The sequence below is a fragment of the Humulus lupulus genome, chromosome 3 (assembly GCF_963169125.1).
Source record: "Humulus lupulus chromosome 3, drHumLupu1.1, whole genome shotgun sequence".
Lineage (NCBI taxonomy): Eukaryota > Viridiplantae > Streptophyta > Magnoliopsida > Rosales > Cannabaceae > Humulus > Humulus lupulus.
In genome coordinates, this window is record NC_084795.1 from 44,943,552 (window position 1) to 44,970,949 (window position 27,398).

At 39.2% G+C, this 27,398-nt stretch overlaps 1 protein-coding gene across 1 annotated transcript; it reads right to left on the minus strand.

The window, feature by feature from the left end:
• Positions 1–24,189: 24,189 nt before the first annotated feature.
• LOC133822616 (basic transcription factor 3-like) lies at positions 24,190–26,950 on the minus strand. Its single transcript, XM_062255011.1, has 6 exons — positions 26,793–26,950; positions 25,736–25,803; positions 24,996–25,144; positions 24,846–24,902; positions 24,660–24,698; positions 24,190–24,571 (listed from the first exon to the last, which is right to left on the minus strand). Exons 2-6 carry the CDS (start codon positions 25,801–25,803, stop codon positions 24,393–24,395), a joined length of 492 nt encoding a protein of 163 aa, XP_062110995.1. The 5' UTR covers positions 26,793–26,950; the 3' UTR covers positions 24,190–24,392.
• Positions 26,951–27,398: the final 448 nt, after the last annotated feature.

A 27,398-nucleotide genomic window follows, 5' to 3' on the forward strand; every position in this document is an offset into this window, starting at 1 on the left:
AATTCTCAAATATACAAAAATGTTTTGAACTACATTTGACTTGATTCATCTAAAGGATACGTAAGCAACTTAGTCGCTAAAACTAAGTGCAGTCACATGAACCACAAATTTCCAAAATTCTCAAATATCAAACACAACTCTCAAATTTTTCATAACTTCCAAAACACTAAATGATTACATGATATGGTCGTCTACCGGAATTTCATAAATTTCTAAAACTACCATGAATTCCTATGAATGGTCATTTACCAGAATTCTTCCATTCATTTTCCAAAATATCTACCTAGAACTACAAGTGACTTGATCATTCATAAAGAAGGTATGTAGTAGCTCAGTCAGTCAAATTTACTGAGTGCAGTCGCAATTTCAAATTCCTTAAAATTTTCCCAAAATTACACAAGTACTTATTATCATCATAATTAGAATCAAAATGTTTTCCTTTAAATAAAAATGGTAGTAATTAAGAGGTTATTCTTATAATCTTGGATGGTTCGAACTCAAATTAATAAACTCTTATGCTATAAAATTGGCATAGGTGAAATTGTGTTTGGCATTAATTTTAATGTATGAAATTTGAAATTTTTGTCTAACATGATTTTCGGCTTACTGATATTCAAAAGGGATATATGCATGTATATTCAATAAAAATGGTGTTGAATATGTGCTCAGAGTCTGAAACAAAGAAAGAAAAAATTGAGAGTAGTCGGTCAACTCATAGATATGAGTTATTTGGCATGTAGTACATATTTTTATCACAAATTGATCCAATTGAAAAGAACTTTTGATTCTACATGCAAGGAAAAGTAAACAAATAATCCATATATGGACAAAAACGATGTATATATAAATTAAATATATTCATATATACATATATCATATATATGTGCAAATGGTGCATCGAAATCCTAAAAGTCTAAAAAGTTCAACAAATGATGTAATCATATATATATATATATATAATTACTCTAGTATGCAAACTAGAAAGAATCAATGATATATACATTTCACTTCAGTACATATATTAATGTTTATATATATATATATAAAGAATTACCTGAACAGAAATAACGTGGCTCATAAATGAGTTTGGTCTTCGACTCCAAAAACTGATAAATACATGGACGAAGTATAAATGTTCACTGAGTTTGAAGTTAGGGCCAAAATGCTACTGCAAATACTCTTTAAATTTTCTTTCAAACTAAAATTCTCTTTCTCAAATTTAGAGAACTTTGATGAGTGATTTGAGATTAGTAAAATAAAAAAAGGCTTATATAGATGCGAATATAAGACTAGTTGTATTATATCTCGATTTCAATTCAAATTTAAACTGAATCTGAAACAAAAAGATATTTTATACCAAATTTAAATATAATCATATTTTATTTTAAATTTTAATATTAAAAGAAACTTTAGAGAGTTAATAGATTTAATTATTCACTCTCAAATATTGAGAATAATTAAATAAATAAAGTCAAATAATTTCTTTGTAGATAAAATAAATTCTTGATAAAAATTATATAAAGAGATTTCAAGACATAAAATTGTCACCAAAATGACAAAATTCTAAAACCATATCAAATGGTATAAAAAAAATTAATTTGAAATGAGTTCATTAAATCATCTCAAGTGATAAAATCAATTTTAAATGGTATCTCAAAGAGGTCATTTGCCTCAAAAAAAAAAATCCCAAGAGTGGTATTTAACCTCAAAATTCAAAAGTGCACTAAAATATCTTCAAAACCATGTAAAATGGTATTTTAAAGAGGTCTTTTGCCTCAAAATTCAAAAACACTCCGACGCATCTCTAAAATAAGAATACCCAAATTTCAAAGTGAGGTCATTCACCTCAATAAAATTTCTAAGTCGGGTCATTCACCTCAAACCCCCACCCTTAAATGGTAAGAATTTCAAAGTAAGTTAATTCTTCACAAAATTCTCAAATATACAAAAATGTTTTGAACTACGTTTGACTTGATTCCTCTAAAGTATACACAGGAAACTTAGTCCCTAAAACTAAGTGTTGTCACATGAACCAAAAAATTTCAAAATTCTCAAATATCAAACACAACTCTCAAAATTCCATAAAAGGTCATTCACCTCGGAGTTTTTCATAACTTCCAAAACACTAAATGATTACATGATATGGTCATCTACCGGAATTTCATAAATTTCTAAAACTACCATGAATTCCTATGAATGGTCATTTACCGGAATTCTTCCATTCATTTTCCAAAATATCTACCTAGAACTACAAGTGACTTGATCATTCATAAAGAAGGTATATAGATAGCTCAGTCAGTCAAATTTACTGAGTGCAGTCGCAATTCCGAATTCCTTAAAATTTTCCCAAAATTACACAAATACTTAATATCATCATAATTGGAATCAAAAGGTTTTCCTTTAAATAACAATGGTAGTAATTAAGAGGTTATTCTTGTAATCTTGGATGAGCCGAACTCAAATTAATAAACTCTTATCCTATAAAATTGGCATAGGTGAAATTGTGCTTGGCATTAATTTTAATGTATTAAATTTGAAATTTTTGTCTAAAATGATTTTTGGCTTACTGATATTCAAAAGGGATACATGCATGTATATTCAATAAAAATGGTGATGAATATGTGCTTAGAGTCCGAAACAAAGAAAGAAAAAATTGAGAGTAGTCGGTCAACTCATAGATATGATTTATTTGGCATGTAGTACATAATTTTATCACAAATTGATCTAATTGAAAAGAACTCTTGATTCTACATGCAAGGAAAAGTAAACACATAATCCATATATGGACAAAAACTATGTATATATAAATTAAATATTCATATATACATATATCATATATATGTGCAAATGGTGCATCAAAATCCTAAAACTCTAAAAAGATTTTAATGTATGAGAGAAGAACAAATGATGTAATCATATATATATATATATATATACTCTAGTATGTAAACTAGAAAGAAACAATGATATATACATTTCACTTCAGAGCATATGTTGATGTTTACATATATAAATATATATATATATCTATATATAAAGAATTACCTAAACTGAAATAACGTGGCTCATAAATGAGTTTGGTCTTCGACTCCAAAATCCAATAAATGTTCACTGAGCTTGAAGTTAAGGCCAAAATGCTCTGCAAATACTTTTTAAATTTTCTTTCAAACTAAAATTCTCTTTCTCAAATTTAGAGAATTTTGATGAGTGATTTGAGATGAGTACAATAGAAAAATGCTTATATATATGCGAATATAAAACCAGTTGTATTATATCTTGATCTCAATTCAAATTTAAACTAAAATCTGAAACAAAAAAGATATTTTATACCAAATTTAAATATAATCAGATTTTATTTTAAATTTTAATTTTAAAAGAAACTTTAGAGAGTTAATGGATTTAATTACTCACTCTCAAATATTGAGAATAATTAAATAAATAAAGTCAAATAATCTCTTTATAGATAAAACAAATTCTTGATAAAAATTATATAAAGAGATTTCAAGACATAAAATTGTCACCAAAATGACAAAATTCTAAAACCATGTCAAATGGTATAATAATTTTTTTTTAATTTGAAATGAGCTCATTAAATCATCTCAAGTGATAAAATCCATTTTAAATGGTTTCTCAAAGAGATCATTTGCCTCCAAAAAAAATCCCAAAAGTGGTATTTTACTTCAAAATTCAAAAGTGAACTAAAGTAACTTCAAAACCATGTAAAATGGTATTTTAAAGAGGTCTTTCGCCTCAAAATTCAAATTCCCTCCAAAGCATCTCTAAAATAAGAATACCCAAATTTCAAAGTGAGGTCATTCACCTCAAACCCCCACCTTAAATGGTAATAATTTCAAAGTGAGTTAATTCTTCACAAAATTCTCAAATATACAAAAATGTTTTGAACTACATTTGACTTGATTCCTCTAAAGGATACGTAGGCAACTTAGTCACTAAAACTAAGTGCAGTCACATGAACCACAAATTCCCAAAATTCTCAAATATAAAACACAACTCTCAAAATTTCATAAAAGGTCATTCACCTCGGAATTTTTCATAACTTTCAGAACACTAAATGATTACATGATATGGTCGTCTACCGAAATTTCATAAATTTCTAAAACTACATGAAATCCTATGAATGGTCAGTTATCGGAGTTCTTCCATTCATTTTCCAAAATTTCTACCTAGAACTACAAGTGACTTGATCCTTCATAAAGAATGTATGTAGGTAGCTCAGTCAGTCAAATTTATTAAGTGCAGTCGCAATTCCGAATTCCTTAAAATTTTCCCAAAATTACACAAATACGTAATATCATCATAATTGGAATCAAAAGGTTTTCCTTTAAATAAAAAAGGTAGTAATTAAGAGGTTATTCTTATAATCTTGGATGGGTGAACTCAAATTAATAAACTCTTATGCTATAAAATTAGCATAGGAGAAATTGTGTTTGGCATTAATTTTAATGTATTAAATTTGAAATTTTTGTCTAACATGATTTTTTGGCACACCCAGTGGGACCCATTCTCCTTTTTCATCTCCAAATATGATGATTTTACGAAATCAAATTTTTAGTGCTAACTTTTTTGTTTATATTACAGAAGGAAAATGACACCCCAAGTTACTATTTACTTCCATCAGGTACCAATTGTCGGCATTAACAATGGACAGAAGCATAAGAGGGATCAGATTTTGGCCTCATTCTCTGTGGCAGGGTGCCTATCACTTACAGTGTACCCAAACCAATGTTGAACTTGAAAACCACCACCGAAGCTCGGGAAGCCTTTAAAGGCAAGGTTACTAGAGGCACCACCAAAACTCAGGAAGCCTTGAAAGACAAGGCAGCTAAGGGTTTCAAAAAGAGGCAAAATCGCTCCATCAAAAGAAACAACGCCAAAATTGTGAAAGCTTCTGCACCATTGCTTTCTGAGGTAGTCAAAACTACCAAAGAAAAATCACTACCAATCAGGGGTTACTCAGTTAACAATCAAAGGGAATCGAACCAACAATTTGTTCATATTATGATGGCATCTATGATGGTCACTTTGGTCGTGGATGAAGAAATTGTACCAACTTGATAACCCTACAAAATAGAGTTATTTTACCACTTTTTATGTGTTAATTATTGCTTAATTCTTGAGTTTTTAATTGATTTATTAAGTTTTAAAGTAATTTTGAATTTATTGGGTTTATTTTGATTTTATATATTTTTGTGTGTTTTTATAGTTATTTTGTTGTAAAATGTTGTAGTTAATTATTTGAATTATTGTTGTTTAATTTGAGGTAAAAAAATATTGTATTATTGAGCTTAAATGTTAAATATAAATTAAGTTATAATTAATATTTTCAAATAATTAACTTGATTTATTTTATAGTGAAAATATTTTATTATGATTTATCTTATGTTTATTTTGTTAGGGAATTTGTGGTATTTTTATGTTGGGAAAAAAGGATAGAAAACAAGAAAAGAAAGGGAAAATGGTATTATTTGAAATACCATAAAGTAGCCAGCCCATCTCAGCCCACAACTCTTCAACCGGTCTTTCTGCCTCTTGCACCAGACTGGGCCCGCGCCTCCACGCCAGGCCCAAACCAGCTGCCCAGCCGTTTCCCTCCCAACTACACCCTTGGCCCACGTAAGCCCACCACCTGCCCAGCCGTACACCTCCTGCCTTCGGCTACTCCAGCCAGCTGGCCACTGAAGACCCCAGCTATCCCAGCTCTTCAGCAGTCCCCACGGGCTTGTGCAACACTCGGCCCACCTGATGCTCTAGCCTTTGGGCCCGCCAGCTTCCTTTCCCAGACAGGCCCAATGCCAGCATTCAGCCAAGCCCAATTCGCCTCTCACCTGCCACCAGCAGCCACTTTTTCCTCTTTATTTTCTCTTGAGCCCATCAAAGGCACAAATTGTCCCCTTGTCCCACAATGTCCCAAAATACTATTTTTTTACCCAAACTTTTCTACACATTTTACCCCAAAACATCATCATTACACCCTAAAATTTACTCTTATTTGCCATATTATTATTAATTTTGTTATACCCAGATTTCGAGCCATGGTAAATATGACCTCGAAAGTTGGATTCGCAACAAATGGTCTCGTAAGGATTGAAGTATGCTCCAGGATTGTATATCAAGCCTGCAAAGTACGATATATGACCTCGAATATATGAGCTCGAAAAGATCTCGATCTCGAAAGGTAGCTCCGAGAACACACTCATCTTCGGGGACGACTTCGGATCGGGGGTCTCGAGCTAGATGTATGTACGATCTCGAAAGACACGTGATCTCGGGAGATGCCATTAGCTCGAACAATGACGTGAGACCTGGGATGCTAAAGCCTTAGAGATACGCGATAATCACCTTGAATATCTACAAGTATTATAAATATGAGATGTAATCCTCATTTATTAATGTAAATCCCCAAGAATCGTGGGATATTATTTGGTCAGTTATGCGTTTCCTGGTCTTCAGGGACGTTTCCTTTTATATCTGATTATAGGCATTTAAAGCCATTTATTTTATTCACAAAAGAGTAACTACCCAAAATATGTGGGATAGTATTCTGCATCCTTCTCTATAAACAGAGAAGCCATGCACCATTGTAAAGGACCGAAATTCTGATCCTTGAGAGAAAACTCTGAAGAATTCATGCTAAGGAATTTTCAGAGATAATCTTAAGATTAATAACAGAGACTCGTGGACTAGGCAGATTTAACTGCTGAACCACGTAAAAATTGCGTGTTTGATTTGTTTTATTTCGTTTAGCCATTGTCATTCATTATTTACGTACTCTTCTTTTACTGTTTGACGAGAAACGGCGTCAACAGTTTGGTGCTTTCATTGAGAGCCTTAAGCATTCATTCCTGAGAGATTCATGGCTACAAACAATCAGAACACCCCTGATGAAAGCTACCTAAGGCGTCCTGGAAAACAACCAATGGAAAACCTGGATGCTGAGGAGAGAAGTGGGTCCTCCGATTCCCGGGGACCACCGCCTCCACCGAGGGATGAGGATATGTACTACAATCCTGAGCGTTACGTTCCTATTGTAGAACTGGAAAACCGGCAATTGAAACAGCTGTTGGCAGAAGCCAACAAACGGAATGAGGAGTTGACTAGGATGGCCGCATAGGCGCAGGTGGCTCAGCCCCCGCCTCCGCACGAAAACCAAGTCCCTCCTCCAAGGGACGTGCATGTTCCTCCCCGGAGGCCCCGTGGACGTCCACGAAAAGATGCTGCCACAAGGAGGCCGACTCAACCTCCGGCACCAGCCGAGCCATCTGCTCCTCCTAGGCCCCAGAGGAGTACCCGAGCTCGGGTCCCGCCTAATCCACCTGTGGAAGTGCCTGTAGGAACTGAAAATAACCGAGCTCCTACCGAGGCTCGGACTCAGGTTCCTGGTAGTGCACCGAACGCGACTGACCCATCTCGGGCAAATTCTGGACCCTCTAGGCCGAGGCAAGGGCGGCAGCCACCGTCGCCTATACGGTTCCCTCCGTCTCCCATAAGATATCCTTCACCTCCCCGCAGAAACGCTCAACCTGTTTGAGATCAGGATCAAGGGCGTACGGGGGATAGACAAGGCCACAGGGAGACTTTCCAGGAGCGAAGAGGCGCACAATCTGAGAGAAGTCAGACGTCCCGGTCTCGCACTGCGGAGACGAGGCGACATGGGAAGAACCCATCGCGAAACGACCGATCAATGAGTTTCACCAGTGACGAGTCCAGAGAGACCAGGTCCGTCAGTAAACGCGACTGAGGTCGTAAAAATACTGGAAGCCGCAAGATTCGTCCTGACCTGCGAAATCATCTGAATCAGAGCAGGGGGAAGGGAGATCAGACAAATCCGGACCTAAGGAATCACCTGAATGGGCGTAGAGATCCTTCACGAAGACGCGAGCCTGGAATCATGATCAATGACTGTCAATTCCAGACACCACCTAAGGACCCAGTCCAAGAAAGGATCGATCAGCTCGAAAAAGCCTTTAGGCTTTTAAAGAATGAACGAGGGAATGGTCGATATGAGGACTCAGACGAGGAGCTAGAGCCGTTTCCTCCACATATTTCTAACACTCAATTTCCTCAAGGGTTCCGGATTCCTCACGTCCCAGCGTTTGAAGGAAAAACCAACCCATGCAGTCACCTGAGTACATTCAACACTATTATGAGAGCTAGCAACGTGGGTTACGAGCTCAGGTGCATGTTGTTTCCAACATCATTGGCCGGACCTGCCAAGAGTTGGTTCGAAAAGTACAAGAGACACTCGATAACTTCATGGGATCAGTTGTCTAGAGACTTCAAGAAGCAGTTCCGAGCTATGATGGGAGTCAGACCAGAGGCATCCACTTTGACTAACGTCCGACAACAGTCGGGCGAAACACTGAAAAGCTATCTGACAAGATTTAATCTAGAGGTCGCCCGAGCTCGAGATGTGGATGATAGTGGGCACCTGATGGCTATCCGAGCTGGTGTTTTACCCGGAAGTGCCCTTTGGGATGACATGCAAGGGAAACCGGTGAGGTCAATAACCGAATTTAACAGACGGGCGCAGAGATTTGTCAATGTAGAGGAGGCGAGGTCAACGCTGAAGGCGACCTCGCAGACCGAAACTACAACGATAAACATTAACTCCGCCTCAACCTCGGCTGACCCAGCAGCTCCACAGCCTGCCTCGGAGAATCCCTCCAAGAGGAAAAAGAGCGAGGGAAATAACTCCGAGGCTGAAGGAGGAAAGAAAAAGAAAGGAGAAAGGTATTTCTCCGTATATAAAGTACACACCGAACTGAACGAGTCTCGGGAAAACATATACCTGGCTAATGAAAACTAGGTCCCCTTCAGGCGTCCGGACCCAATGAGAAATCAAAAGTCCAAAAGGGATTCCAGTAAGTATTGCCGGTTCCATAGAGACACCGGACACACCACTGATGAATGTCGACAACTGAAGGACGAGATCGAAGGGTTGATCTCGAGAGGTTATTTCCGGCAGTACGTCAAAAACCAGAGTACTGGACAGACTACTGCGAGCCAGAGAGTAGCCGCGCCTTCGACGGCACAAAATAATAACTCCTGATCTTGGGAAGAAGACAGGCCCCCGCCGATTGATGGAGAGGACGTAATAACCATCTCGGGAGGGCCTCATCTCACGGGAGGGGGAAGAAATGCTCAAAAGCGATACGTTAACGAGTTGAAGACAGGGGACGGGTCTCCTTATGAACCCGAACCTAGGGCACCAAAAAGCCAAAGGGTTGAAACGCAACCGATAACCTTCACTGAGGAGGACGCATCTCATGTTCAGTTCCCTCATCATGATCCATTGGTTATTACTCTTCAGCTTGCCAACAAAAGAGTCCGCCGAGTTCTCATAGATAATGGGAGCTCGATCAACATTCTTTATAAGGCGACCCTCGAGAAAATCGGACTCTCCCTTCGCGACCTGAAGGCGTGTGCGACTACTTTGTACGGCTTTTCAGGAGAAGGAACTACCTGCATGGGATCCATTGAACTCCCTGTGACCTTGGGAGATTATCCAGTCTCAGTGACCAAGATAATGGAGTTCGTGGTGGTAGATTTACCATCTGCCTACAATGTGCTGCTCGGGAGACCCGCCCTGGTCGGGCTGGGGGCAGTGTCATCCGTGAGGCACCTGGCCCTTAAGTTCCCAACCCCAAGTGGGGTCGGGACATTAAAAGGAGATCAATTGGTAGGAAGGGAGTGCTATAGCATTTCTTTGAGGGGAAAGAAACAAACGAGCGCTCAGGCACTCGTTATCATACAAAATAAAGATGGAACGGTTTTAGAAATTGACGAGGAAATCGATCCAAGGATTGAGGAGAAAGTTGACCTCGAACCATTGGAAGAGCTCGAAGAAGTTCAGCTCGACGAAGCTGATCCCTCGAAGAAGGTGAAGGTCGGAAAACACCTCCAAGATGAAGCAAAATAGCAATTAATTTGCTTTCTGAAGAAAAACTAGGATGTCTTCGCATGGTCACACTCAGACATGGTGGGGATAAGCCCAAATGTTGCGAGCCACGCATTAAACATAGACAAAAGCTTTCCCCCGAAGCAACAAAAGCGAAGGCAGCTGGACGAGGACAGAAAGAAAGCATTAAAGGAGGAAGTTGACAGATTAAAAGCAAACCATTTCATTAGGGATGCTTTTTACCCTAACTGGGTAGCCAATCCAGTGTTGGTCCCAAAGCCCAATGGGACGTGGAGAACCTGTATTGACTACTCGGATCTCAACAAGGTTTGCCCAAAAGAATGTTTTCCGCTGCCAAGAATTGATCAGCTAGTGGATGCCACGGCGGGGCATGGCTTGATGTCATTCATGGATGCATATTCTGGATATAACCAGATTCCCATGCATGCCCCCGACCAAGAACATACGAGCTTCATTACAGATAAAGGGCTATACTGTTATAATGTTATGCCGTTTGGGCTCAAGAACGCTGGAGCTACATATCAGTGGCTCGTTAACATGATGTTTTCAGAACAAATAGGGAACAACATGGAAGTTTATGTTGATGACATGCTTGTAAAGTCTCAACTTAACAAGAACCATGTTGATGACCTCGAAGAGTGCTTTGGCGTGCTCAGAAAATACAACATGAAGCTAAATCCTCAGAAGTGCACTTTTGGGGTATCTTCGGGAAAATTTCTGGGTTTCATTGTCAACTCTCGTGGAATCGAGGCTAATCCCGACAAAATAAAGGCCCTGATTGATATGCCTTCACCTCGGAAGCATAAAGATGTCCAAAGCCTGACCGGCAAGATGGCCGCCCTGGGCAGATTCATCTCGAAGTCAACGGATCGTGGCCTTCCATTCTTCAACTTATTAAAAGGAAGTAAGAAATTTGAATGGACAGAAGAGTGCAAGCTAGCCTTTCAGGAGCTCAAAATACACCTCGCTGAACCACCCATCCTGTCAAAACCCGAAACGGGAGAAGTATTGTACCTATACCTCTCAACCACCGAACACGCGATAAGCGCGGTGCTCATTCAAGAGGAAGAGAGGGTGTAGAAACCCGTCTATTACATCAGTAAGAGATTACTGGGGGCAGAGTCAAGATATCCATTGATGGAGAAACTCGCCCTCAGTTTAATCCACTCATCTCGCAAGCTCCGCCCCTACTTTCAGGCACATCCCATCCATGTACTGACAGATCAACCACTTAGGCAAGTCCTATCTAAACCAGAGGCGTCAGGTCGACTCCTTAAATGGGCTGTTGAGCTCGGACAGTTCGAGATCACTTACCATCCAAGAACGACCATTAAGGCACAAGCCTTGGCAGACTTCATAGTGTAGTGCACTGGTATAGCCGACGACGAGGTAATAACCACGGCCCACGAGCTGTGGAAACTTTACGTCGACGGCTCGTCGAATGAAAATGGAGCGGGGGCAGGAGTTATTCTGATCACTCCTGCGGGGAGCAAATTTCACTCTGCTTTAAGATTTGGCTTTAAAGCATCTAATAATGAAGCTGAGTACGAGGCTCTACTCGCAGGACTGCGAATAGCAAAAGAGCTCAAGGCCAAAGCTATACATTGCTACAGCGATTCCCAACTCATGGTTAATCAAATCTTGGGAGAGTACCAGGCTCGTGGCACAAGAATGGCAGCTTATCTGGAGAAGGCAAAATCCGCATTGGAGTATTTCGAGTTTTATGCAATAGAACAGGCTCCCCGAGAACAAAACTCAAATGCAGATGCCTTAGCTCGACTCGCCACTTCCGCCGAAAATGAAAAACTGAATGTTGTACCCGTAGAACACCTATCAGCACCCAGCATTACTGAGCCAGACGAGGAAGATGTATGTATGATTGAAACATAACCGACCTGGATGAGTCCAATAGTTGATTATCTCGAAAATGGAATTCTTCCAAAAGATCGGAACCAGGCTCGAAAATTGATGTATCAACTTCCTCGTTACACCATTTTGGACGAAAAGCTATACAGAAGAGGATATTCCATGCCGCTGCTTAGGTGTGTAACCCCTCCCGAAGCAAAGAAGATCATTGAAGAAATTCATGAAGGGTTCTGCGGAGACCACGCCGGGGGGCATAGCCTGTCCAAGAAGATCATACGTCAAGGATATTTCTGGCCAACCATTAGAACAGACTCTTTTGAGTATGTGAAGAAATCCGACAAATGCCAGAGATTCGCCACGATACCCCGAGCTCCACCATCCGAACTGACCATGTTGACATCCCCATGGCCTTTCGCAGTATGGGGCATCGACCTCATAGGCTCTCTCCCAACTGGAAAAGGCGGAGTGAAATATGCGGTAGTTGCCGCTGATTACTTCACCAAATGGACGGAGGCTGAACCATTGGCAACTATAACTTCGAAAAATATCCTTGATTTCGTGGTAAAGAACATCGTATGCCGATACGGAGTACCGAGAAAGATTGTATCCGATAACGGAACCCAGTTCGATTGCGACTTATTCACCAACTTTTGCGACAAGAACGGCATAATAAAGAGCTTTTCATCAGTGGCTCACCCTCAAGCGAATGGTCAGGTCGAAGCCGTTAACAAAACTCTCAAGAGCTCTCTAAAGAAAAAGTTGGAAGAGGCAAAGGGACGATGGCCCGAAGAATTGCCTCAAGTCCTTTGGGGATATAGGACTACAGCTCGGACATCAACCGGGCATACCCCGTTCTCTCTAGCGTACGGCTGCGAGGCAATGTTGCCCATCGAGGTCGAAATCTCGACGATCCGAACTCAAATTTACGATCAGGATTCAAATCATACTCAGCTCGAAGAAACCCTAGACTTGATCGAAGAAAAAAGAGAAGAGGCTCAGCTGAGAAATGCTGCTTACCAGCATCGAACCACAAGATATTTCAATAAGAGGGTTCGAGATCGAAAGTTCAGAGTGGGAGACCTAATTTTGAGACGCGTATTCTTAGCCACCCGAGATCCAGCAGCTGGAGTGCTCGGGCCGAACTGGGAAGGACCATACCAGATAGAGTCAGTCATCCGACCTGGCGTATACAAACTTGTGAGATTAGATGGGAGCCTGATACCGCGAGCATGGAATGGCGAGCACCTTAGACCTTACTATCAATAGTGTAGGAAGTGTTGCCTGTAACCATGAATTTGTTTGTTTGTTTGTTTGTTTTTGAATTTCATCAAATAAAAGGTCTATTTTGTTCCATATGTAATTTCTTTTTATTTTTGCAATCTCTCTTAATTTAATAACCTATGGTCACACTCATAGGATATTAAGGGGGCATCATTGGTATATATACCGTCAGATTAAAAAATAAAAAATATATATTTATATGAAGTATTTGGAGATAACCAAGTACGCGAGCCTAGATAACTGAGTTATCAAAAACATGAAGTATTTGGAGATAACCAAGTACGCGAACCTAGATAACTAAGTTATCAAAAACATGAAGTATTTGGATATAACCAAATACGCGAGCTTAGATAGTTCGGACAAAACCGAACTACCAAAATCCTAAAACGTTTGGAGTTAACCAGATGTGCAAACTTAACAGGTCTGGAACAAACCAGCCAAAAAATTGATCGATGATAAGTAGGAGCCTAAACCTATCACGAGACAAGTCAAGATCGAGGCTGGAATATCTGAGAGAAAAATAGTTTCAAACTCTTAACCTCGGAACAAAAACTGAGGATGAGGAAAAGTGACTAAACAAAAAAAGATATAACCAGATCATTCACATTACATACCATATAAGTACTTTTGAGTTCATGGTTAAAGTAATATCCGACCCTGATAAGTAACGAGGTCGGAAGCGGATAATTCGAATAAACTATGCATGAATGCATCGAATTTCGAGCCCAAATCCAAACTATGTTTGTATGAATAAATAAACATAACCGGTTCATCAATTTAAAAATATGCAAAATATTTCGAGCCAAGAAATGTAAAGCATATAAAATAATGGTAAAAGAAATTGTATCAGCCCCGTGGGCATATATTAAAATAGTTACAGAAATAAGGGGACGCAGCCCCGATAACTGATCTCCCCGAGGTCAGATTCAAGGAAGAGGAGTCTCCTTGGCCTTCTCAGCATCAGTGGCACCGGACCCCTCAGGACGAATAGCATGACTATCCTCCTGAGCTTCCTCCGAAACGGTGCCCGGAGCAGCCTTTTCCTTCTCGAGCTGCTCAGCCTTCTCCTTCTCAAGCCGTTCAGCCTCTTCCTTCTCGAGCCGGGCATTCCATCATTCAAGAAGCGGCGCCTCGTGGGGGCCTAAGAATCTGGTGTCCAGCTCTTCGTTATAAGCCCACATCCGGTACATGGCTGAGTCGACCGCCTTTTCCTTCTTTTCTTTGTACTCGGCAAGAAGGCGAGTTTTGGCATCCTCTATGATGTCGAAGGTGGCGGCCTTGTCCTCTTCGAGCTTCTTATTGGTTTCCCGAAGCTAGGTGTTATCTTTCTTTTGCTCCTCGAGTTCAGCTCTCAGCTTTCCAAGCTCCTTGGCCATGTCCTCACGCTCCTTAACCACTGCCTCGAGCTTAGCATTCGCCGCCTTCAGATCGTCGTTCGCTCTAAGGTGGAGGTCCTTCGCCTCTTGAGCATGAGTCTTGCCTGAATGGATCTCGTTGTTCAGCTCGTAATTGAGCTGGGCAGTGAAGGCAAGAGCCTGAAAAAAGGAAGAAACCACCATTAGCCTCAGGACAGTATGAATGTAAGCAAAAGGAATATAGAAGGATACTTACCGCGGCAGTGTGCTCGATACTCTTCTTGTAAAGGATAGTGCGGTCTCGGGTGCCAGTTAGGCACTGCCACTGAGGAGCTTCGAAACTGCCATAGCTCTGGCCGATCCGGGACATAACATCCGAGATCAATGTAGATCCGTGAGGTCCAGCAGCATTATCCACCACATACGAGTCCATATGGGTGGAGATTGTTAGCTTCTGACCTCGAGAAGCAGAAGGCCTTCTGGAAAGCTGAGCTGAAGACGTTTCGCCCACCACAGGAGGTTGGGACTCAATGGCAGGGGCACCAGCCAGCGAGGTCGGTGCGACCGCGGAGACAACGGCCTGCGAGGATGGCATTGTCGTGGAGGCGCTAGCCCGGATAGTCGACGCATCAATGGAGCTCGAAACCGGCAGGGCAAGGGGAGGTGTCTTTTTGGACCTCTTGGAGCCTTTGCCCGACTGACCGGTCTTCAGTGACCCCGCCCTAGGGCGTTTTCTCCTCTTGGCACCTGCATTGTCGATAAGGGCGTCAAGGTCGGATTTCATCTCGCCTGCACAAGTCACAACACAGTGAGTCAGTAAAAGAGAAATGTACATCAAGTAATTTCAGTACCAGACATATAGAGTGATGATGGAAGAAACCTAACTGGAACTCTCCCCCGAGCTCGAGCTTGGGGACCATGAAATTCCCCCGTCTTCAGAGGAGGCGGGGGGAGTGCCTTCCCTATAAGTAGGGGATAACCTCGAGAGGTCCCTATAATCATTGGTCCCGTACTGCACCGCTATCCCATTCCACACCTCGTCCGTGGTGTACATGGTATCATATTTCCTGATCCCACTATCGAACCTATGGACACAGTCGTCTACCCAACTCCATATGTAGAAATGGTATTTATCCTGTGGGCACGAGACTAACCTATTGGGCCTGTGTTTTAGTAGTGTGGGGGACCACATCCTCGAGGTAAGGAGGACTTTACCTTCATCTGAGTCCGAGCTCGAGGCTTCATCATTGGCCTCATTCCCGGACCGCGGACTCCTCAGACGAACTGGGAGTGATGGCCTCCTCTCTCTCCTCGGAGGAAGGGCGCCTGTAGGCAGTGGCACCCCCTCCCAGCGTTCATATTTTTTGCTGGACCAGTCAGAGGTTGACTGGCCCTCTCCCAACAACCCGCAAGCTCGGAGCTTGTCCTCGTGTAATAGATACGAGAGAGACCTCCTGCCATAAATAAGTTGGAGCAAGGCCTCTCTGTGCCTCGTCATTGCTTCATTGGGGGTGGGACGCTTAAAATTAGCTGAAAAGCAAAACACATTTCATCTAAATATGGATTTAAGAACTAAAGTCTCGAGCTCAGGAATAAAAGTAACAAGAATACTTACGAATCCGCCTGAACGAGTAATGTCGAGACGGGGACAGACCGTCTGTCCAGAAGAAGGCCTTCTTAAAATCAGGCGAGTGATTGGGGAGATCCTCAAAAACCTTCATCTCTTTGGGATAGCTCGAGAGATAATAAAAACCATCCCATCCCTGAGCTCGGGAGGAGTTACTTTTCAAACAAAAGAGATATAAAATCTCTTGGGGTGAAGGTCCTTCCCACCTCAGCTCGTGGTACAAGGACCTCAGGGCAGACAGCACCCTGTACGAATTAGTGTTGAGTTGGAACGGTGCCAACCCAACTAAATCAGTAAAGTCTTTGAAAAAAGACTTCAAGGGCAGCAGTGCTCCCGCCCTCGTATGTTCTTGGCTCCATGCCGCATATTTTACTGTGGCATCGCGGCCGCCAGGGGTGAAACAGCTCCGTTCTTGACCAGTCGGAGCCCGACACTTCAAGGTGCCTGACAAATGGAGGCCATGGAAGGTCAGGATTTCAGATATTTGGCTGGTTGTGGTAACCGTGTTCCAGTAAAGCTCGGCCTCGAACATCTCCTTCCTCGGCTGCGAGGATGAAATTTCCCCCATTAATGAAAACTGGAGTTCCCCTGGATGATACGCAACAGTGACCTTTAGCGCAGGGTCGAGGGGAATGGGCCTAGGTCCTGAATTGGGCTCCGGATAGAGGGCCTCCCGAAGAACTCTTCTCTTCTTTTCAATGACCTCGTCTATCTGGCGGCGATAGTGAGCTCGAATGTCTTCTTGCTCGCGTGCAAGCTCGTATTCTCTTATCCGACGTTGGTTCTGGGCGAAGAGCGATTCCGGGCTCGGAGATTTCGACTCGTAAGGGACTGCCAGCAATGACCCCCACCGTCTTTCCAGATTCTGTGACATCTAGCGAGAAAGAAAAAATGGTGAGGGCCATGCATGCAAGAGTCACGAGCTCGATGGAATGAGCTCAGAGATTTAGGAACGAGACTAAATACTAAGACCCTTATTGAAGAGTCAGGGGCGTGTATTCCACGAAAAAGAAAAGGAGTGTGGATAATTTTTTGAAAATCCCGAAATTCAAGGGAAAGAAGAGTGGCGGTTAGCCAGGAAAAGCGTTTTTGGATTTCGTGCATTTGTCAAAGCCCGTGTTTTTATCCGAAAGCTTAATGTACAAGAAACGCTGCCTAAGAATTTCAAAACCCAGAAAATGGGAACCACATTCAAACGTCAAAACTGGGTATAAACCAGAGACGAACATTCAGAGTGAAAATCTAGAAAGCATAAAAACCTATCGGTTCAAAACCTCCTATCGTATCATGCTAAGAACGTAAACTAGCACACACAGCAAGAACATTTCAAATGAAAAACAAAAACAGCATACTTACACAGTAATGACGATTGCAGAGAGATCGTCGATTGGAGAAGAGGTTGCAAGAAAGAACTCACTGATTCGAACAGACCAGGATTCCTTTGTTTCTTTGGTCGAGAAAACATGCACGAAACAAGAACTTTGCAAAGAGGTCTCTGGGCTTGTTTTTCTTCTTTTCTTGCTTATGGCGAATGAGGATGAAAGTGAAGAAGATGAAGAATGGGGTCTTGTATATATAGGTGGGGAAAAGGAATTAATCAGGAGCGTCGAATGAAATCCTCACTAGATCAAACGGATGGGGATCAATGACAAGAAGGCGCCGAAAAGTTGTCAGACGGACGATCGTGGGCGTGTTTCCAAGGTACTCAAGTACCTAAAATGAGCAATACCCAGCTGACGCGTGTCCATTTTCAAAGGTGCGACGGTACAGTTCTCAAGGAAAGCAGTTCAAAAGTTTCCTTCTCTTAGGATTCGAACAAATACTTTTGAGGGGGCAAGATGTTATACCCAGATTTCGAGCTATGGTAAATATGACCTCGAAAGTTGGATTCGCAACAAATGGTCTCGTAAGGATTGAAGTATGCTCCAGGATTGTATATCGAGCCTGCAAAGTACGATATATGACCTCGAATATATGAGCTCGAAAAGATCTCGATCTCGAAAGGTAGCTCCGAGAACACACTCATCTTCGGGGATGACTTCGGATCGGGGGTCTCGAGCTAGATGTATGTACGATCTCGAAAGACACGTGATCTCGGGAGATGCCATTAGCTCGAACAATGACGTGAGACCTGGGATGCTAAAGCCTTAGAGATACGCGATAATCACCTTGAATATCTACAAGTATTATAAATATGAGATGTAATCCTCATTTATTAATGTAAATCCCCAAGAATCGTGGGATATTATTTGGTCAGTTATGCGTTTCCTGGTCTTCAGGGACGTTTCCTTTTATATTTGATTATAGGCATTTAAAGCCATTTATTTTATTCACAAAAGAGTAACTACCCAAAATATGTGGGATAGTATTCTGCATCCTTCTCTATAAATAGAGAAGCCATGCACCATTGTAAAGGACCGAAATTCTGATCCTTGAGAGAAAACTCTGAAGAATTCATGCTAAGGAATTTTCAGAGATAATCTTAAGATTAATAATAGAGACTCGTGGACTAGGCAGATTTAACTGCTGAACCACGTAAAAATCGCGTGTTTGATTTGTTTTATTTCGTTTAGCCATTGTCATTCATTGTTTACGTGCTCTTCTTTTACTGTTTGACGAGAAACGGCGTCAACAAATTTAATCAATTTAATTAATTTAAATTGATTATTTTAATACTCATTTTTTGGCTATAAATAAGGGATTTGAGTGCATATATTTTAGGAGAGCTTATACCACAAAGTTCTACACTTTCAAACCTCTCTATTCTCTTCATCTTCTTCTTCTTTTTGGTTAATTTTTTATGTATTTTTAGAGGAACAATTTGGGGGTTTTCCTCCAAATTTTCCTAAATTATGTTTGTAATTTTTTTGTTTGTATTTTCTATTCTAGTTATGAGTTTCTAATTTGTTTAAGATTATTAAGGTGATGATGAAACAATATGTAACTAGATAATATTTATGTTGTGTGTTGATTTCCCATTTTGTGCAATAAAGTTTATGGATTTTCTTCTTCAAATATCTTCTTTCATCTTAAATATCATGTATTTTGGATTGTTAGCACATATTTACACTTTGTTCTTCATTAGTGTAAAAACATAATATTATTTGTGTAAGATATGTCATTAAATTGTACACATCTAATGCTTAGAATAGAACAATTATGTTTTGCCTTATAAATAATATTCATTAATTTATTTGTTATTTCATTAGATTGATTTACATTAAATAATTTGAAATTATATTTTAAAAAGTGAAGATAGATCCTATATTTTTATAAAAACTTGTGCTTAAATAGAATATCTAATTTGAATTAGTGATAGTTTGATTAATTTATACTATTACTAAAACTTGGGAATCAATGTGCTTTTAAATATTATTGAACTTATATTTTGTGAATTCTATTATCTTAATAATCTTTCTTTTACCATCTTGATTTCTATTATTAATTTATGTTTATATATTGTCTTTAATTTCTTTATTATTATCCCTTATTTGATTTTCTTGTCACAAATTCTCATCAATCTTTGGAGCTAGGTTAGAATTTATTAATTTTGGTTTAAAATAGTTTTCTTTTCGATTTTAGACAACTCTTGGGTTCGACATCCTTGCTTACACGAGCATTATTCTATATGAACAATTCGTGCGCTTGTGAGTATAAATTTTTAAAACATACCCATTTTGGGTCCATCACAACTCCTCGAACTTTGAGGACCACAAAGGCAACAAAGTCTTCATCTACACCAAGTACCCCCAAAACGTCAAAGCTAGTAAAAGGTGACTCTATTATGCCCAAAGTTGGAATACTGGCAAAATCTGCACAGTCAGAAATTCCAACAAAAAGCTTATATAGTCATCAAAGACAGCAACAACCACTCATGGAAGAGACTAGGCATTCGTTGGATCACCTAAGATTAAATGGAGGGTTAAAGAGACTTTCCTCTTTCCCAAAGAGGGCTAGAAGTTCACATTCGTGAGTCCCTAAAGCAAACCCTTGCTCGTTCTTCAATAAAAGAGAAGGATGGTAAACAACTTAGAAGGGACAAAGTGAAAGGGTATTTCTTCCTGGGTACCGGCCCACAAGAGTTGAACAAAAGAACGAGTCTACACCTTACACAGGACCTATAACTCGTTCAAGAGCTCGTACTATGAGCAAAACGGGTACTGAAAAATCTTTAAAATTCTCGACTCAAAAAGTGGGAAGTAGTATGTCAGATGCCTCCATAAATGATACTTATTTCAGTGACCAAGAAGAGGTGATTCCCAATGAGCTCATTTCTCAGTTTGAAGCACTAACAATCAGTACTGATAAAAATATGTTAGTGTTAGTAACTGGGGCAATGAGTCCAGAAGAGGAAGTGTAAGAGCTTCACAAGCAATTAGCGAAAGAGACGAAGAAGTTGCTCGACTTTCTACACAATTAGCACAACAAGCTAATGTTAATGCATCAAAACAAAAAGAGGTTGAAGTTGGGAAAAATTCTTCATCCTCAATACCTTCGCCAGCCATTATGCAACCTCTGCCAGTCAGTGTGCAATCACCACCAGCCGGTGCGCAACCATCATCAGATCTGAAAACTTTGATCATGGAAAGTATTCGAGAGTACCATGTTGCAACAAGCATGTCTATCCTTGGATATCACAAACCTTATCCGGCCTACTATGATCAAATTTTTTTTCCAGCAAACTACATCAGACAAAAATTTGAAAAGATCGATAGAATCGATGGGTCTCCCCATGAACATCTGGCATATTTCACCTCTGCGTGCGGTGAATCCGCTCAGTCAGATGCACTTTTGATCAGAAAATTTGTGCAATCACTAAAGGGAGCAGCCTTTACATGGTATACCCAACTTCCACCAGGGTCCATAAATACCTGGGATGATATGGATTCACTTGATGTCTCGAAGCTGGTTGTGGATTCATCACAGCTAACGGATTGGGAACTACCTGATTTTGAGCGTATTGTGCTAATGGTCCAGCTTGTATGAGTGTCTCGATCTCATCCTTTAATTGACAACAATTGTCGGTATTGTGGTCAATGTCATTGTGATAACGACAAAACTTAGCTGGGTCTCTCTTTGCCCGTTGATTTCTCAAGGGCTCTAGTATTTTCCACAGAAGGCGAGCCGAATTCGATTGGTATGTGTTCTCGTGTATCTGTCAGGTCGGTATATGCGGTGAATATTGAAGTGTACTTGTCCCCGACTTTGTTTTTCTTAGACCCTGCATGGTCGCCTTCGTTATTTCCCTTTCTCTTGTTATTATTCTCTGCTTGGTTGTTATGGGTAGCGAGATGAGTCGTAGCTGCAGTATTAGCTACCACTCTAGCGGGCTGAGTGGGAATTTGGCTAGCCCTTGCAATTGTGGATTCTGCCTCCTCGAGGTTTATCCATTCTTGAGCTCAGGCTAGGAACTCATCTTTATTCTTTACTCCATTCCTTTGGAGTTCTTTCCACAATTCACCTTCCATGGTGATTCCTGATCGCATTGCCATAAGCTTGGAGCTATCATCAACGTCCCTAGCTTGAGTTTCTATGTTAGTGAACCGATTTATGTAAGCCTTGAGAGACTCACCCGGATGTTGCTTTATATTGGCCAAGGAATTGGCTTCTACTCGTACTTCTTTTGGAACTGTTTTTTGAACTCGGTCGACAGTTGTGTTCCAAGAGGTGATTGAGTGCCTTTTAAATTTACTAAACCACAACTTGGCTGGTCCTGTCAGTGTGGCGAGGTGGATCCTTAGTTGAGCATTCTTCAGTTCCACCGCAGTGATATAACTTGGGTTATGGTGGCGGTGGTGCGAAGCCGAGCTACCAGTGTCGCCCTGGTTGCCGTCCTAATTTTGGGGTTGTTTTCTAGGATAACGAGGTACAAAGGTTCCCTCTCCAGTAGGTTCCATTGTACGAAATTCTCCTTGGTATCCAAGTCTCTCTGAATCATTGTTGCACATTAATCGTGTTACCACCATTCTGATTATCGGATGAAAATTCCTTGAAACTATCAGCAAGCCTAATCTATCTCTCAATGAAAGCACCAATTTGTTGGCATGGTTTTTCGCCAACAATAGATTAAGAAATCTGGAAAGAAAAAAAAAAGATGATTAGGCTTTTGTAAACTGCAAATAAAGAACACAAGGAGTTTTTTACGTGGTTCGGTGGTTAAAATCCACCTAGTCCACGAGTTTATGTTATTCTGTTTAGGCATTCTTGGAGAACAATTTCTGCAGAGTTTTTGCATACAAAATTCGGTCCCTTTTACTGTCCATTCCCTCTTTAACCATCGGGGATCGATGGATAAAATTGGGTAACCGTATAATATTTGGTAACTTACAAGAATGGGTAACTTCCCAAATATACGTAATCCTAAAATACAATAATTGCCTTAACATTGTACATTTATTAGGCAAAGGTTACAAATCATTAATTGTGTGTATTAACTCTCCGAGTTTGCGGGCATTCACTCTTAAGCACTTTGTGAGACTTCCGCGGGCTGAATGTGTCCCTCGAACTGGAGGTTATATGTCGTGGCGATCTAACCTAAGTGATGCGCGAAGCCTGATGAGGGCGATCTAGAAGTTACGTTCCTTGCTCTCTATCACACACATCTGGGGCATTCTAAATGATCTTTTGATAGCCAACCTTGGTGATGTAATCTCGATCTATTTAGTCTAGAGTTAATACAACGTCCCCATGATCCAGAAACCTTCATTTATTGCTTTGCCAGCTATACCTCGAACAAGACGATTTAGCTCATATTTTGAGGGCACAAAACTTACTTTTTCTCTTAGTCACTTTGTTGTACAATACTATTTTATGTGCCACCATACTACAATAGGAATTTAAACTACCAGATCTGGTTATTGGTCAGCTTTGTCTATGACAAGATTCGTCACAAAGCTCTAGTTGAACTTTCATGAATATTTGGTGGCGTAAATTCTCATCTTTATCACTTCCTACTAAAATTTAAATTTTTGCATGGAAAGCTTTTCAAAATGCAAACCAATGGCCACTGCACTTCATAGAAGGAAAATGATGTCATTCTCTTTTTTGATGATTTTGGGTAATACATTTTGAAAAGCTAAACTCTAAACCTAATTTATTACTCTACAAAATCTCTTGGAAAATAATGTAAATTCTATAAAAATTCATTTTTTTATTTAAAAAATTAAAAAAAAATCAATAAAAAAACTTATAGTGAATAAAATAATATTCAAGTATAGTGGAAAAGCAAGGAAAAAATTAAGAGAGAATGGTGGAGGGAAGGTTAAATTGAGTGTGTTTGGTAGTATAGAAAAATGGATGAAAATGAAAAATGTAGAGAAAAAAATAGTAGTGGGACCCACCAAAATCTTTCTTTCTAAAATTAGTGTGAAAATTGAAGAGACAAAAAATATATTATTAAATTACTAAATTACTCTTACTAATAATTATCAAAATTAAAATTATATAAATAAAATAATAATTTGCATAAAACAAAATTCCCTTTCATGTTTACCGAACATCATAGAACATTTTCTTTTCTTTTTATATTTTCTCTCCATATTTTTCCATGTCTTGATTTCCTTCATATCTACCAAACTTAGCGGTGTAAGTTTAACCGAGAGTATTCAGCTACGACTATAATCATAAAGAAACCACTAAATTGATAATTGCTAATACAATTCAACGACACAAACTTGCATACAAATACCTCCACATAATTTTAATTGTTAGCCTCCATAGTTAGGTTACGAAGTACGTAAAGAACTGAACGAGTCATGAGAAGAGCACGTGCAAATAGCCTCATTCTTCCTTTGAATCCTCATTTGCCCGTATAATTTTACCCAATATCATTGTTCTCTTGGACTGGAACTGTCTTTAACTTTTGGAATCCAATGTCATGCATGGCGAAAATTTGAAATTTAACATGTCTAGCTTATGTTATTTCATAGGATTTTCTAATTTACCTTGTCTTTATATAGAAAGAAGCACCATAAGATTACAGGCGTTGTTCTAAAGAATTACAATAGCAGTTGCGTAACACCTTCAACTCATTGTAATCTTGGAGGAAGAAAAAAAACGAGGGCTGATTTGGACCATAACATAACTACCTCAGGCTCAGCGTATCACTTGAAGCATCAAGATAAACATGCCAAAAAAAGGAAGAGTAACTACTAACAGTGTGTGTCACAAGGAGGAATCAGAGAAAGCATTTAAGTGACTCAAATTGGGGATGAAATAAGCATAAAAAAAAAAGATGTGAAAAAAGAAGGTAAAAACAAAAAGCTAGAATTTGAGCAACATTTTAATTATATAAAAATGGCACAAAATCCCCCCTTAATCCTCTTTAAGATGCAGGAGCCTTCTCTTCTTCTGCGGCTGCTTCAAATGTCTGCCCAGGAACTAGCTCTGGAACATCGTCATCGTCATCCTCTTGTGCTGCTGCATCCCCAGCACCAGCGGCACCAGGTGCCTGCTTCTGGAACTGCTCTGCTAGTTTCTTCAAGTTATCCAAGTTATCTGGTCCTGAAATTATGACAAGTACAATTTTAGTCAACAAAATCATTTGAATAAAAAACAATTACATCAAAGGTTAAGTTCACAAGAGTGTTACCCAATTGGTTAAGGATGCTAGGAAGAATATCCTGCAATTCTGTAACAAAAAAAAATCAAATGTTAAATTTTGATTAAACATTAGATATAATTTAAAATGATATTGGGTAACAAATTTAATCAGAGCAAAACCAAACTCACAAACATTAACTCATAATCCAAAAAACATAAGTGATAAGAATCATACTCTTTGTCTGAGGAGATCCACTGACGACCCAAGTATTGGCAGCAATAGATGCTTGAACTGAAACATTAAAAAAAATGTTAATTGCCACGGAAGAGCATTAAAATATTTTTTTTAAATTGCACCATTTGGGAGCAATAAAGTTAACAGCACCTTTGGGGTTAATGAACTGGATGACAACATCATCCTTAAAGATGTTGACTTCTTCAATTGCAGGGATAGCATTGACTCCTATTCTCTTTAGAGTGCTCTGAAGCCTTTTGTCATCTGTGGTAGTAGTCTTGTGTACGGCCTTCTTCTTTCTGTAATTAAAAGCAAACTTTAAATAAGCACAACTCACTTGAAAAAAAGAAAATAAATACTAAACGAACTGCTTTACTAGAACTAGCTAACACACCAAACAACAGTGCATTTGATTTAAGGTGCCAGGATGGAGGGATAGTAACGGAATAAAAATTAATATGAATAAAAAAATTGATAAAAAAGTTATTAAATTTTTTTCAAGCTTCCATTGGAATGTCTTTACTCCCATTTTCGACTATTTTTGTGGAATGACTATAGAAAAACTCTAAAATGCAACCAATCAAAGGTCCATTCCATTACCCCAACCAAACATCACCTAAGTCTAGCATATTAAGTAGTAACATTTATAGTCACGCAGTGACGCAAAAGGGGCAATAGTAAATAAAATAATAACAATAAACAAATAAACCAAACGTCTCTCAGTCAGAAACCTCAGAACCTGTCCTAAACAATTATATTAAATAATCCTCTCAATATTATATGCCAAACCACTTCTGCAATCTGATTAACAAGTTAAAATCTGGCTTAACTAACCTAACAAAGAGATCACTTGATGGATATTGATAGTTCAAAAGCAAAACGAAATATACCTTCTCACGCTACCTTTCCCACCGGTGCGAACGGCACCAGCCATCTTCTTAAGCTTGTCCACATTCATCTGTATAGCAAAAAAGGACAAGGTAAATATTAAGACTCCTTAAGATAAAGAATATGGCCCATGTAAGTGAATTCAAAAAATGAAACACCAAACTAATTAACTTCTAACAAGTGCAAAGAAAAAATCCATGTCAAAAGGCTCAAATGCATCAATCAAAAGGGCATAAACTGATAAAAAAATATGAGATAACAGTGCCACTACAATTCTACTACTGTCATTTAAGCCAAGTTTTCTGGATTGTTAGTAAATCTCTAAGTTCATACTCTTTCACTTTACTTCCATCCTTTCAGAGCATAATCATTATTTCAGTATTCCAATGAGATAACAATGACATTACAAGTCTACTACTGTCATTCAAGCCAAGTTTTCCGTATGGTTACTCTTAACTTTACTTTCATCCATCCTGAGCATAATCAGTATCGCAGTATTTCAATCCTTATGAAACCTATATGATTGGAATAAAGCCTGTAATGGTCCCAAAATTTTCATTAAACTAATTTTCGCCGCATGCAATTTCAGAAACACTCCTTTAAACTTGCATTTCAAAGACAATAATAATATTAATCAAAACTTATCCAAATACTGATAGATGAATCTATTCAGTGCACAATTATATTGTAAATAAATAAAAATGAGTGGATGCCTCCAATTTCACTTAATCATCTCACTCGTAAAGCTACAAAAAAGCTCGTCTGAACTACAAAAACTGATAAACACATAATTATATACAGACATCAAGCCCCAATAAAATTTTTACATTTCTAAGCCGCAATAAACAAAATCTTGACAGAATCAAAAGATATAAACCTCAATATCAAAAACGAAAGCAACCAAGCGAAAACCCACACCCAATCCAAATATCCTTTATCCAAAAAATTCAGAAACCAAAAACCCTAACAAACTTATCGAGAAGAAGAAATGGAAGGAAAAGCCATTAAAATCGAAGATCAGAGAACCGGAGAGAGAAGAAGAGTCTCTAGGGTTTTTACCTTGGCTAGGGTTTAGGTAGTGGAACGCGACTGATAAGATTAGAGAGAGAGTGAGAAGAGCCCTCAGACGGCGCTAAAGAAACCCATTCGGTCCTATTAAAGGAGCGGCTAAGACGATAACGTAAGTGGGTGATGATCCGACGGTCACAATTTCATTTCATCTCTCTCTCTGATAGGGTTTGTATTTTATTTTGCAATTTTCTAAGGTGTTTGATAGTTAGTCTGGGCCCTCATTTTCCACCGTGTGATCTCATCTCTATCAAAAATTCATATGATGTAAGCATAAATATGTTGTACGATAGTATGAGAAAATATTTTATTGTGAAAAAACTGATTTTGCTTTTCAAGCAAAATTAATAATAAATAATAAATATTTTGGAAATAAAAAAAATGTTCACGTCATGTTTCTAAACATGTTAGATTTCTTTCTCTTTTTGGAAAAAAAATATTACAAATTATATTTTTAAGAAAAAATATAATTTTAATTATTTAAGTTTTAGCTTTGATTCTTTGTTTTATAAAATTTCAACGATAATTTTTAAAAAAAACATTTACCGAACTAAATTATATGTTGATTTTGGTCAATTGTTTAAGGTCTTTTTCTCT